This window comes from Choloepus didactylus, chromosome 10 (genome assembly GCF_015220235.1).
Source record: "Choloepus didactylus isolate mChoDid1 chromosome 10, mChoDid1.pri, whole genome shotgun sequence".
Lineage (NCBI taxonomy): Eukaryota > Metazoa > Chordata > Mammalia > Pilosa > Megalonychidae > Choloepus > Choloepus didactylus.
The window spans coordinates 108,739,832-108,754,364 of NC_051316.1; the positions used below are offsets into that span (position 1 = coordinate 108,739,832).

A 14,533-nucleotide genomic window follows, 5' to 3' on the forward strand; every position below is an offset into this window, starting at 1 on the left:
ACGTGCCTGCTGCCATTACTCACGCTTTAGGAAGGAGCAGAGTCACCTGGAGACAAGTACAGGAATCTGGCCACAGAGGTGTCTGAGCAGCTCCTATCCCCTCGGGCCTCTTGTGGATTCCTGGGACACTGCCCAAAAGCCCTTCCAGGATTCCTAGGGGGTGGAGGGCATATACCCCCATCGGGGTTCCTGCCTGGCTGAGACACTGAGCAGGGAGGGCAGGATGATGGCCCAGGGCCAAGGGAAAGGCACGCTGGGCCTGTCCCTGTTGCTCGGTGGGCATGGCCAGGCCAGGTGCTTTCCCACTCTGAGCCCCAGGGCTCCACAACCTGCCTCCAGCCTGGTTTGGCACCAGGAGAGCTCAGCATCCAGGCTGTGCAGGCAACAGGTGGAAAGTGTGGCCTTCCCAGTGGCAGCTGGGAGGAGAACCATGTCAGGGGCTTGGAGGCCTGGCTGGGTTTCCTGCTGCATTTTCCCACTGCATGCTCTAGGGCTGGGTTCCAGAATCCAAGTCGGGAGAGTTCACGTGGATTTTATTTCCTCCTGTGCCCAGGAGAGGTCTCTGGACCCTTACCCCATACCTGCCCGGGGGCCTGTCCTCTCAGGGACCAGCCTCTGCGTTCTGTGGCTTTAGCCTCCAAGTCCAGACGCCGGCCTCAGCTCTGCTCTCCGGATCCAGAGACTGGCCTCGCCTTACTCCTGCCATGGCCCCCACTGCCCCCCGGGCTCTATCTGTCCAGGTCTGTGTGCCCCCAGAGCCATCTGCCTGATCCCACCCAGAGCGGCAAGAAGAAGCCAGGGAGCACAGACTGAGGGATACAGCAGGCCAGGGGGTCAGGAAGCGTGCCGGGAAGCAGACCTGGCGAGAGACGAGCAGCAGCGTCGAGGCGGAGGGGGGTCGCATGCAGATAAAACACAGTGCAATAAGGGAGTATTCAGATCACCTTATCACCTTTCAGTCCGGGTTCCCCCACGTTTCCCATCAGCCCCTGCAAGACAAAAGCCAAGCCCAGGGGTGAGGGAGAGCTCCCAGCTGCAGCAGTCAGGGGCCCTGGGCTGAACCCACCGACTTGCTGAGGACTCCAGGGCTCCATTTCTCATCTGTAAAAGGGGGCAGTGATGCCCATCTCATCGGGTGATGGTGTGAGTTGAAGGAACTAAGAGAAGAGCCCGCTGACTATCAAACCACAGCCCTCCAGACAAACCCGGGAGACGAGAGTACCAATGGGGAGAGACGGACTTGACAAGGAATGTCACGTCCTCAAGTCAGCCAAGTCAGGACATCCCTGGTAAGTGGCCCTAGCTTTTGAGCACATCCTTTGCAGTCAAGGATGTACTGAGATCACTGGTTCCCCATGAGAGCTTTCTATGCCCCTGGGGATCTCCCCACTGGGCTTCCAGCACCCTGAGGTCCGGATTTACATCAGACTCAATGCTCAGCTTGAGGACTGGTGTCCCAGGAAGATGTCTGGTATAAATGACGTGCAGATGAGGGTGGCTTTCAGGGTCCAAGGAGAACTGACACGTCCAGTGTCCGCCCCCAACACTATCTGGGCATTCTCCTGTCCCCACCCCCTACCACACTAAAGTCACCTTTCCTTCTGGGTTGATTTGGGCCAGGGGTGCCTACCTGGGATGAGGCCTGAATTAGGGGTACACCCTTATTTACCTTCATGCCCTTGGGTCCTGGGTAGCCAACTGGACCCAACGATCCCATGTCACCCTGGGGAGAGAAAGAGAAGGGGAAGTTGTGAGAGGCCACCTGCAGGAGGCTGGCTTGGGAGGGATAATTCCCAGGGTCCCTGGGGCTGGACTTTCCAGGACACAACACCACTGGATTTCTCTTGGAACTGGGAATGTGTCCCATTCATTCCTGAAGCACTGGAATGAGCGTCATGCAGGGCCTTGCCCAAGCTCATTTCTCGATTGGCACCCCCACCCCCACACCTTTCTATCCATTATTAGATTGGAGTCCTTGGCCAGCTGAGGAACTCAGGGGATTCCAGCAGACTTCCTTGGACCTCCATCTCCCCTTCTATAAAATGGGGACAGTGGTCCCTCCACCCTAGAGCAGCTGCATGGGCTCAGCACGGCATACGCAGGGTCACTGATTCCTCTCGCCGAGTGAGGGGGAGGGACTTTCTGCTTCCCAAAAGCTCAGCCAATTCGTTGTGGACACTGAGGTCAGCTGGGAGACCTGGCCCACAGGCTTTAGCTCAGACTGTAAAAGGGTGGGAACAGCCAAGCTCCTGGGCTCTGGAAAGCAAGTTCCCTTCCCAAGGTGCTCAGCAATGAGAGTTCCCAAAAGGCTGGGAGGCCGGGAGAGCCTCTGAGTACCCGAGTCAGGACACCTGGCCTCACCTGCTGCTGGCCACCCACTGCGTGGTTCTTTGTGCCTTGGTTTTCTCATAGAACAAATGGGGATTAATAATGCTGTATACCTTCTAGAGCTGTTTCAAGGAGTAATTGATTTAACATGTGCAAAGTACTGGGCAATGTCTGGAGTTGGTTGTTGCACCTTAGGAGGGGGGTGGGGAGAAGAGCTATTGGCATCTCGAGGGAAGAGGCGAGGATGCTGCTAACCATCCCATAATACACAACAGAGAATTATCCAGCCACATATCAACAGTGCTGAGCATGAAACCCCTAGTTTAGAGTGAAAAGCGACTGAATCTTTTCCAAACAAGCCTGCCCTCTTCTCCCCGAATCTCCTCACTTCCTGCCCACCCTTATCACTAGTCCCCTCAGCCATGGCCATAATGTAAAACCCACACCCAGGGACAGGGAGACCTGAAAATACTCTCTTCTCTCTTTTCCATCCTCTGGGTCTGGCTGCTGTGTGACCTCAGTCAATGTGCTTGACCTTTCTGGCCCTCAGTTTCCTACTTCCAAGAGTCAGGCTACACTGAGGGTCCTGGTGAGTACTCGGATCTTGGAGTACAGCTCTCACAGAAAAGCCTCTGGGGAACAGAGGCTGCCCCAGGTAGCCAGGCTCAAGAATGGGGGCTTGAGCTGCCCAGACAGACACATCTTGGAGGGAGGCAGGGTGCAGAATGAAAAATCACATTCCTGCTCGCCTCCCGCAGAAGGGGCCAGCACAGGGGGATGCCCCTGGGGAGACAGACAGGGAAGGTATGCAGGTCTCAGACAGCTGCTTGGCCCAACCTAGGCCCTGCTGATTCCCATTCCAACTCCCAGTGACTGAACATCAGGGAGGCAGGGGGCTGGAGTCTGGCCTTGGCCCTGCCCCAGACTGGCTGTGTGTTCTTGGGCAATATACTTCCCCTCTCTGGGCCTCAGGAGCCTCATCAGATTGGATTAAACAAAACCCTCTAGTTAAGCCTTTGCTGAGAAATTCTGCTTTCAGTTCCCATCCAGTAATCTTCTCGAGAAAGCAAGGTCTTAGTTGAGCAAGTGATAATAATATTAATAATAATAATAATACATACATACATACAACACTAGTTGCCAGGCCCCATGCTAAGCTCTTTGCATGCCCCAGCTTGGTTATTCCTCACGACATTTCAGATTGGTACTATTACTATACCCATTTTATAGACAAGGAAGCTGAGGCTCTAATAGGTTATGGCTTGAGCCAAGTCATGCACGCCAGGCAGTCTGTCTTCAGAGCTTCTAGGCGATCCTGAAGTAATCCTTGGAGAGAATGGAGTGGGAGGGGGTGAGGCCAGGACCGCTGGCCAAGGAGAGGCTGGAGTCAGAAGAAGGCAGCCCTTCAGGGAGTAGCATTTAAACAGGCCCTTTTGGCTGCTGCTTCTCTCTCCCTCTCTTTTCCTGGATGCAGGGAGCGAGGGGTGCCCTGCCCAGAACCCCCCCTCCCGCACCTCCCCCGTGGTGCACAAATAAACAGAACAGGCTTTGCTGGAGCAGCCCGCTCCAACTGGGGCGGCGGCCACGGGTAAGCAGGACCAGCCAGGGCCCAAGAACACAGGCTTGCTCCTCATGCCAGGCCTGAAGGCATGTTGTATGGGGACCAAATTCAATACAGCCTTGACTAGCTCCAGTGTGGGGCCAAGGGCAGCCAGGACACGGCAGCTGCACTGCCCAGCACCCATTTGGCCGCCTCTGCAGGCCTCTCCCAAGGGCTCTGGGTGTGGGAGGGGGTGGGGACCTGGCCTGGGCATCCAAGGCCAGGGGGAAGGAATCTGAGGAAGAGGGCCCTGTCTGCAGGGGATGTGGGGAGAAGGTGGCAGCTCGCTTGGGATGGACTCAAGGGGCAACGGAGAACATTACATGCTACCCCACCCCACCCCCATGCCCCGAGCCCAGGCACCAGGGGACCCACCTGCTTCACACTAGACAGCCCCCACGGGCAGCTTGGCCGAGCAACACGGTGTCATGTCCCCAATAAGAGAGAACAATGAGTCATGCCCTTAATTTGGATCCCAGCTCCACTTTTCTCTAAGTGCCGAGCCACGCTCTGCCCACTTCACCCTTCATCTCAGTGATTCCTGTGAAGAGCACAGACACATCTGCAACCACTGAAAGCGCTCCTACTGTGTGCCAGATGCCACGCTAGACACCTCCAAGGCATTATTTTGTCAGCTCCGCTTTAAAAATAGCCATGTTTTATTTTGAGAGCTTGCACTGTGCCAGGACCGGTGCCAGCTGCTTGGATGGTCACCGACTCCTCCTGGCAACCCTTGGCACTATTCTTAGTCCTGTCCCATTTTTACAAGAAAACCAAGCCTGGAGAGTGGACGCAACCTGCTCAAAATTAAGCAACGAGGAGCTGAGAGGGGCAAGACCAGAACCCAGGGCCGTTTGTCTGCCTGGCTGGCCGGGCCCACAGTTCATACTTGCAAGCCCTAGAATGACTTTGTTTGCTCTGATGAAGGACCCAGGCTTTCCTTTCCTTGTTGCTGCCACTCAGGAGTGGCAGGGCGTGAGGACATGCTTGAAATTCAGAAATAGGCGTGAGTTCCATTCCTCCGGCATATGCCACAGAGGCCCAGGCCAGGGTTTGCCAGGGCCCCCAAAAGATGTCCTGGTGCTTCCTCGTACTAACAGGGCCCCCCACCCTCACGCGTGTCTTTCCTTCCCGCCCCGTGGCTCCTCTTTAGCTGTGACATACTCAGCCTCTGCAGCACCCCCAGAGCCTTGCTCAAGCTGGGGCATTCTGCCCTCTACTCATTGTCCTTCCTCCATCAGCTGCCCTGTCACTCCCTTGACCCCCCAGGCCAGACCCCTGCACCCCAGGCCTGCACCTCACAGCTCTTCCCACATGGGGCATTTGTGGGTATGCCCACATGGCTTTAGGGCTGGCTCATCTCTGTGACCCAGCAGAAGTGGCTTCATGAATAGCTGAAAAAGAAACCTGCACCCTCTCACTTGCAAGCCCTCTAGGGAAAACTCTTTGCCGGAATGTTCCCTTTTACTGTTGTCAAAGGCAACAAAGCCTCTTTCCAGAAACTCTGATGGGGAGATCAGCAACTTGGGGACAGGGACCTGGAGGCTGTGGCCAACCCTGGCTCCTGTGCGGCCTTTATAAAAGCACCGTCTCTCATACCTGGACAGCCCCTGGCCCTGCTTGTTCCTTGTTCTCCTGCATCCGCTGCCCCTGTCCAGCCCAGAATTGCCGCAGAGCAGGTGGTGTGGTGCAGTGGTAAAGAGTATGAGCTGCAGAGTCGGGCCTGGGTCCAGTTTGTCAGCTGTGTGATGTTGGACAGATGTTTCAACCTCTCTGAGCTTCGTTTTCCCTAACTGTATTATGGTCACAATAACCCTGCCCTCAGAGGGTTATTGTGACAATTAACCACTCAGCACGGGGTCAGGCACACAGAGGTTTGGTAAATGTTAATTACTGGGCTTAATGACTGCTTTATAGACAAGGGAACAGAAGCCAGATGAGAATATAGGGACAGAAATAGGGTCAACTGGTCTACTGTACCCACATGCTGGGCTTGGGCCAGAGTGTGTGTTTTTTGGGTCTTGTTAAGTGGAGGAGCCAAAATTCCCTGTGTCCCTCAGAATAAAAAAGACAGTAATCTTCTTTGTTGAGTGGATTCTGGAATCAGGCACCGTTTTCTTGAGGACCAGCCAAAGGGTTTCAGTTACTCAAAGGGGGCTGTTTCGAGGCAGGCTCACCTCCGAGGCTGCAGGGGGCCCCTGGTGGCTTCTTGGGATTGAGGCACACACAGATCTGGGTTACAAATTCAGGGTGTCCACTCCCCAGCTGGCGGCCTTGGCCCTCAGCGTCCCCATTTGGGTAACCAGGATGGTGTCGCCCACCCACAGCCTAAGGCATGCAAAGCACACACGGAAGCTGACAGACGCTCAATAAATGTTAGTCCGTCCTCTCCCGCCCTTCCCCCTGGCCGCAAGGACCCTGGGGACGGGGGAAGGTTTGGCTTCAGTCTGCATGCAAATTGCTCCAGCTGACCAGACACACGGCACTGAATAAATGTGAATCTCCACTAATATGATTATCAATACGTGAATTCCCATTAGCTCAGCTAAAAACCCACATCCTCTGGAAAACCACAAGTGACTCATGATCCCTTTTCTCCTTTAACTCCTGGTTAGAAAACTTCTTTCCTCTCCAACACTCTGGGGAGGCAACATTTTCCCCAGGCGCAGAAGCTGGTGTTCCCCAAATTCCAGAGTGCGAGTGGGTGCCTTATGTCCTTGGGGATGTGGCAGGCTTGGGTCCAGTTCTGTGACCCCCCAGGGTGAAGAAAAAGGGGACTTCATCTTGGCAGCAAAGGGGACTTTAAAAGGGTGGGTGACGGGGTGGGGAGCAAGGCTGAAAGAGGCCAGACAGAGACACGGGGAAGAGGTTGTTTTAAGGCTGGGCAGATCGGCTCTTTGGAAAGGGCCACCACACAGTGGGCTTGGGGTCTGAGATGCAGGAATGCCCGGTGCTTTGCCCTCCACTCAGGCTCCCCCGAAGTGGGCAGGGAGAGGAGTGCCCTCGATGAGGACTCGGGAGACCTGGCCTCTGGCCTCTCCTTCCTCGTGTGTGACCTTAACCAAGAGCCTCAGTTTTTCCATCTGCCTCATGGGATTCTCCTAAGTGATGCTGTGAACAGGACTGCCAGATTTAGCAAACAAAAATGCAAGATGCCCAGTTAGATTTGCATTTCAGATAAGCAACGAATGACATTTAGTATAAATATGTTTGAAACATTGCATCTGAAATTCAAATGCAACTGGGTATCTTGTATTTTCTCTGGCAACCCTAACTGCAAATAGCAAAGGAACCCATAGGTGGGAAAGAGCTTGGAAAGAATATGGAGGACCAAGGGCTGGGATGGCATCTGCCGAGTCTTCAGTGTCTGCATTTATTCAGCCTAGCAGTATCCTGGCCCCTTCCATGACCCAGCTCAGTGGACTCCAGGACAGTGACAAAGGGGAACATGTGCCAAGGATGACAGCCAGGATATGTAAACATCCTTTCAGAAGAGCTTTGAAGACTAGGATTGTTGAGCCCGAAGCAGGAAGGTTTGGGAACAGACAGCAAGCATGTCCACATCTCGGACAGACTTTCCCAAGGAAAATGGGGCAGACGTGGGCTCAATAGACAGAGCCACATTGCACAACAAGAGCGCTGTTAAAATGGTCTGGGCTCGCCCAGGAGGGGGTTAGTTTCTAAACTCCAGAGGTGTTCAGGTAGGAGTTTAATGACCATCTGACCACGACACTCCAGAAGGGATTTCTGCGGGGCTTGGTGAGGGTTGGACTAGAAGACTCTTGAGATCCCATAAACTCAAGAGTCCCTAACTCTCATTTCAGATGTTTCTTTTTCCAAAGAATCGAGGTCAGTGCCTTGCACCAAAGAAGGTGCTCAGCAAAGACTTACTGAATGGACAACAGGGTTGGTATTCAACTCACGCACAAGCACTTCCCAACCCCGACCCGGGGCAGACATAATTAATCAATTGCAGCACCCTCTCCCGCTAGGCTTCAACGTGACTTTGAAATCTTTAATTCAGCAATCTAGATAGCTACTATCATGCATAAAATTTCATGTGTTTGTGTATGTATATGATAATGATAGTAACATTATTATTATGACTAACACTTCTTGAGTGCTTGCTATGTACTAGTCACTTTATATATATATTAATTCATTTAAATCATCACAACAACCCTTGGAGTTAGATACTAATGTCATCCCCATTTTACAGATGGAGAAATTGAGGCATAGGGAGGTTAAGAAATTTGCTCAGGCTTGTCATTAAATGAGGGGTGGAGCTAGACCTTGAACCCTAGAGATCTGGCTCCAGCGATGCCCTCTTGGACACTAGACTGGACTGGACTGTGTGCGTCTAGGGTCCTAACAAAGATCCCATTTTACAGAGGGCATCCCCAAGGCTCAAGGAAGTGAGGCCACTGACTGAAGGTCTCAGAGCCAGGAGGTGGCAAGTCGAAGATTTGGACACAGGTTGATCTGATCCTCTCCTCCCACCGAGTCCACCCCCCTCACCCGAGCAGGGGTAGACGGCCACTGGTGACCTCGGGGCCCTCTTGCAGGCTGGCCTCCACAGAGCAGTGGGGCCCCAAACTCCCCTGGGGCCTTCTCTCACCTCCCTCTGAGCGGAATTTCTCAGCACAGTGGCTGGAGTGGCCAAAGCTGGTCAAGCTAGGTGATGGCTACTGGTGTCCCTCCAAAGCCCCTGGGGAACGGCCCAGGATCCAGAGCAGAGGGGACATTGGACTCATTTCCCAGGCTCTGGCCCCTCACCAGCCCTTGGACTCACCCAAGACCCAGCCCTGGTTTAGCTAAGAGAACCACTCCACATGGCGTGCCCCGGCCAGGATGTAGTTGGCAGCCTGACCACCTCCTACCTCCCTCCTTCCTCCGTATGGGCCTCTCCCAGTCTGGGCATTTCAGGAAATAATAACATTAATATAACAGTATTTCCCATATTTGAGCATTTACTAAATGCAAAACCCTGTGCCACGGACTATAAGCACGATGCCTGATTTAATCCCCAGAACCACCCCAAGAGGAATCTACTAGTACCTCCATTTTGCAGATATGGAAACAAAGGCTCAGAGAGGGGAAGGGACTTGCACTTGCCCAGGTCACACAGCCAGGATGTGGCAGAACCCAGAGAGCCTGGCTCCACAGTCAGTGCTCTGAGGAAGGGGTGTGGAGGGGACTGCCTGGCGCGTGGGCATGCCATCATCCGTCCAGACCTCCCTGCAGAGCCATGGACAGGCAGCAGGTGTGATACTACATTTGTAACCCCATGCTCCAAGCTCCCATCCCATTTAGCCAATGAGCAAATGGGCTCAGAGGAGGTAGGCGACCTGCCCGAGGCCACACAGCAGGGCTCCTGCCAGGCCCCATCTGTCCTGCTTTTAACAAAGTATGAATATTTTTCATCTCCCCTGCAGGCCCTCGGCTCCACCCGTGTCCCTACTCCATGCATCTGGGTACTTACAATGAGGCCGGGGACTCCTGGGGGCCCTGGCAGGCCCAGTTCACCCTACAAATAGAGAGAAACCAAAATGGTTACCACTCCACCTCCCTCTGGAGCTCCTCCCTCCATGCTACCCTCCTCGCAGGCAGCTGGCGGGATCTTTGGGAGCTGCCAAGGCCTCATTCCTGAGCACAGGCTCCAAGTGACCCTCCTGATACCAGTCCTGCAGCCTCGAGGGTCCACTGGGACCTTGCAGCCCACGGCTCTCCACCACAGGCCTCCCCTGGCCACCTTCTCCCTTGGAGGACCTTGGATCCCTCCAGAACCCCCTGGAGGGCAGGGACCAGCTACCGACAGTGGTCAGCTCCATGCAAGGCACTTCGTAACTGCATCACGGATTTGGACAAGACCCTTCCCCCACTCTGCCATCAGCTTTCCACCTCTGCAAAACAGGAAGGCTGGACTTCCACATCCCACATCTTCCCACTGAGTGTGAAAGAACGGGCTGAATCCCAACCGTGGCAATATCGATGTCCCAGGCCTGGTGCAAGCTGGCTGATCTGGAGGATGCATTTCACCCTCACCTTGCCGGTGGGAAAGCTGAGAGGTTAAGTGATTTGCCCAAAGTCACATGCAAGGACAAAGCGAGGTGGTGGGAAATCCTCTCCTCAGCCGGGAGGTGCTGGGGGCCCTTGGGGAGCTTACACCAACCATACCCCCACCCCAGGCTCCCAGATTTCCTCCTTCCAGGGCCTCGGCGGTGTTTGGAAGAGTTCTTGCCTGGGAGTCAGGAGATGTGGCTCTAGGCCTAGCTGCCAAGGCCCTGTATAGCAATTGCATATTGATTTACCCCTCTCAGCCTCAATTTCCTCATCAGTGAAAATGGGCCTTCCATTGCTTGCACCAGAAGATACAGGTGGAGACAGTCTGGACCAAGTTCAAAATGCAAAGGCATGAATAAAAATACAGGGCTCTAGAAATAGTGATGATGGATGAAAATTGCCAATGTCATTCCAGAGGTTTTGTCTTTTTACATCTGAGCAATCCCAGGGCCAGAGAAGGAGACAGGGAGGAGAGAAATAGCCTTGGCTTTAAAATGAGGAAATTGAAATGCAGAGAAATGACTTGCTCAAGGTCACTCAGCAATTTGTGGCAGAGCTGGGATCAGATGTCAGGAATGCAGTCCTCTCTTTGCTCCTCTAGGGCCATAAAGACATCCCTGCTGTGCCCCCAAGGAAACTTCCAGAATGACATCACATGTCGTAATGGCTAACCCAATAAGCAATAGAGTTATGGAAAGGATCTGGTTTCCCACCTTCGTGCTTTTGCAGGTCCTCTACCCTCCGCCTGGAGAATGTCCTCACCTCTTTCCTCATCCCAATTCCAACATTGCCTTCCCCGGGAGTCTTCCCTGTTCCTCCCTCTCTTCTCCCCAGCACCGGGACCTCCTTGATCTTCCCCCTACCCCCATCTCATTCTGCCTCGAACTATCGACCGGGAGACAGCCTGTGACCTCCTCCAGGACGGTTACTGCCTCCCCTGATTACCTACTGTTCACACCAGCTCCATCCACTGAACTCTTACTGTGGAGGGGGCACCTTCCCCGCCTTCTCTCATGGCATTCTCATGACAGCCCTCTGAGGGTGGCATTCTGATCCCCCATTCATAGATAAGGAAACTGAGATTCAGGGAGACCAATGGATCTGTCCAAGCTCATGATGCCTGGCAAGTGCTGCAGAGGATTCAACCCCGGGCCAGTCTGGCTCAGGGGCCAGAACTTTCACCCCCAGTTGATCCTGGTAGTCTGCTCCAGCTCAGGCTCTAGGCAGGGGTTCAGGGAGCATCTGGGGAACTGAATTACACCCCAGACCCTCAGCAGGTACTGGTGAGGGACTTCTGCAGAAGGCCCAGCTGGGCCCAGCTGCCCAGGCAGGGTGCCCCAAGGAGTCTGGTCTCCCCACACCCCCAGGAGATGGGGGAGCATGGCAGGGGGCCCAAGGGGCTCTGGACAGGCTCTGGACATGCTCCGGATGTCCTCCCCAACCTGAGCCTGAAGCCTGGGATGGGCTTAGCTCCCCAGGGCAGGCTGACCTGGCTCCTCTAAGGGACAGAGCCCAGGCCTCCAATTATTTACAAACTCAATAAACACGGCTGGGGTGGAGATTCCTTAAGAACTCGGCTCTTCTCTCCAAACAGGCCTGCAAACCGTCTGCTTCTCTAGATCACCCAGTGCCCATAAATATTTATGAAGGTTTATAATATGGTAGCAGTGACCCATGAGCCTTCCTAAGTCCTTGGGGATGGAACACAGCCTGGAGCTTTGGGTGGAGGGTCTCAGGGGGCTGGGGGACTCTCCTGGGGGCCCACAGGGCATCGACAGCAGCCAGGAGCCTGGAGTTCAGAGAAGTCATGTAATTTCTTCAAGGGCACCCTGCTAGAAGGTGGCAGGGCTGGGGTCTGACCCAGATGTGTCTGATCTCAAAGCTGGGGCTCCTAAAACCTGCTGTGTATTTGCTCTGAATCACTTTCCTGTTCCCCAAGACTTGAAATACTTACAGGGTTTCCATCCAGTCCGGGAGGGCCTCTTTCCCCAAAGTCTCCAGGAAACCCCTGAGGGCATGAGAGAGAACAGATACCTGCAGGTTAGTGTCTATACCTGCAGGGTGACTCTGATCCAGACCCCCAGCAGGGGACATGAGGACGGTGTCCAAGCAGCCTCACTTCCTTGGCTCTGGAATCTGGACAGCCAGTGGAGTCCTGAGGTCACCACATCTGGTCCTTTGTCCCCAAGTAAGGTCATCCCAACTCCCTGTCAATAAAATCCCCACACAAAGAGCTTCTTGGGGACAGACGTATGGCCAGGGAGCCCTCTCCTCTACTCAGAGTCTCCAAAAAGAATATGGCACCTGGCTCCCCAGCACGGCTATGCCAGTTCACCCATCTGAGACCTGCACAGGGGGGTGGGGAGGGAAAGACACGAACTGGAGGTCCAGGAGCCAGGTCTAGGCCTGGACCAGCCACTGACATGCTGAGAGCTTTCAAGAGTAACCCCCACCTACACCCCTGTGGGCCTCAGTTTCTCCACCGGTCAAAGAGGGGAAAGTCTCCACAGCATTTTCCAGCTCAGATCTTCCATGACTGTGAACTTTCTGCCATTTGTGAAGTGACCCTCAGAAACTACCCCATGGAACCATGATCCCCGTTTTGCAGATAGAGAAAGTGAGGCTCTGAAAGGGTAAGTTGACAAGGTCACACAAGGTCACTCTGCTGGTGGACATCAGCACCGCAGCCACAGGTGAGCTAAGGTAGCCCAAAGGGAGGCCGGGCCGCCCGCAGGCACTGGGTCTGCCCTCTCACTTCTCCCTGAGTCCACTCTGAAGGCTGCTCTGTGCTCTCTGGGGAAAGAGGCAGCTGGAAAAACATCAGCTGCGGGGATGCCACCGGGAGCCAGCCAGGGCGCGGCCTCCATTCCTACTTCAAAAGGAAAAGAGAGTCCTCAGGCTTGGAGTTTGGGGAAACCCATTCCCTCCCACGTCCTTGAATTCCAAGTATCCCTTTTCCAGGGAAATTTAATAAAAAACAAAGCACATGTTTTTCTGATGAAGGGAATGCCAGAGCTGTTCAAACAGTAAAGTTTCCTCATGTGAGATAATTGTGTTTCTGGTTGCTAAAGCTATCCAGGGAATCCAGTAAGTGCATTAAACCAGAAAGATCAAACCTCAAAACAAAAGCCAAACCAATGATGAAGTCTGCACTGGCTGAACAAAGACCTTGAACTGTGTGTCCAGGCCTTTAGCCTTCCCCTGCCCAGCAATCCCATTCCCTTCAAATCCCTCTGCTGTCAGGAAGCCCTCTTGGATTGGAAGCCAGGGTGCTGCCATTCACCCCACAGAAGGATGTAGCTTCATTCAGACACTAAAAGGAGGAAAGGCCCACGAGATCGGGGCCAAGCCAGTCACACTGCAGGCAGAATCTCACTTGTTCTTGGCAACTACCCTGGAGGGGAAAATGATCGGTCCCATTTAACAGATGGGAAAATTGAGGCTCAGAGAGGAGGAGTCACGTGGCCAAGGCCACAGAGCACATCCGGCAGAGTCAGGCCCATGGCCCAGGGTCCAGCTCTCTGGCCTCTGTCATGTTGGTCTGAGCTGTTCCCGGGCAAAGCCGGCAGAGCCGCTCGAACAGGCCCAGTTGATTTGAGAGGGAGGCAGAGGGAGTGTGTGTGTGTGTATGCATGCGCGCGTGCACACGCACATGCAATGAGGCCTGTCTGCAGGGCACGGCTGTAGCATGGGTGGTGGGGAGAGTACGTCAGACCCCACATCCTTGGGGTCTTCCTGGCAGAGTCCAGCGTCACCCTGATTCGGGTTGATCCCTGTCACATCAGCTGGGTGCACTGGGTGAGGAAAGCGTTCTGCAGGCATGGGGTTCCTGTTGGGGACACCCTAGCAGGACAGGAGAGCAAACCCCTCTGAGGACAAGGGCGATGCTGTCCAGCTGGGTACCTGGCCGACTCCACGTGGCCCCCAAGGGGCAGCACTCGAGAAGTCTGTGCTTGCTTTCCAAGCCCAGTGCCTGGAGATGCCCGGGGAGCAGATCTGGCCCCGGCTGGCTTCCAGGCCAGCTGTGTGCCCTTGGGCAGGCCTGGGCCCCCAGGCTTCACTTGACCCTCTGTCCTGCTCACGCTGGGGTTGGGATATCTCCAAGGACTCTTCCAGCTCAGCGAACACCTCAACAAGGCCTGGGAAGAGGGAGTCTCTCCCCCTCAGCCCAGGAACTCCGTCCAGCGTGGGCAAGATGGACACTTGACAGCGCCCCCAGGCACCCACCACACAGATCTCAAATCCCTAGGTCTGTATCAGAGGCCACTCCAGACTCTTCCATGAGGTTATGGAACCAGAGCAATCTGATGCCAGTTCTGGTCCCCGCCCCCCCCCCCCACTCATGGGCCTCTCTGTGCCTCAGTTTTCTCTGCTGTACAATGGGTGTGCCGTGAGCATGAAATGAGGTGATGGTTGGAGGCTGAACCCTTGCCAGCACAGGGCCCATAGCAGCAACATCAGGGTACCTCCCTGAGGTACAGGCAAGGGAGACAGCAACAGAATGTTCAAAATCTCAAAGCATTCATTCCTGCAGAACAAAAT

General features: G+C 54.5%; 1 protein-coding gene across 6 annotated transcripts in view; it reads right to left on the minus strand.

The window, feature by feature from the left end:
* Nucleotides 1–14,533, minus strand: part of COL27A1 (collagen type XXVII alpha 1 chain) — a 153,552-nt gene that overhangs the window by 80,188 nt on the left and 58,831 nt on the right. For all 6 annotated transcript variants that reach the window (XR_005210656.1, XM_037797559.1, XM_037797558.1 and 3 more), the window contains 4 exons: nt 11,946–11,999; nt 9,411–9,455; nt 1,670–1,723; nt 945–989 (listed from right to left, as the gene is read on the minus strand). Coding sequence is in view for 5 of the 6 variants with exons in the window: in XM_037797559.1 (XP_037653487.1) it covers nt 945–989; nt 1,670–1,723; nt 9,411–9,455; nt 11,946–11,999 (198 nt within the window). In the remaining variant the exon portion in view is untranslated. The remainder of the gene's footprint in view (nt 1–944; nt 990–1,669; nt 1,724–9,410; nt 9,456–11,945; nt 12,000–14,533) is intronic.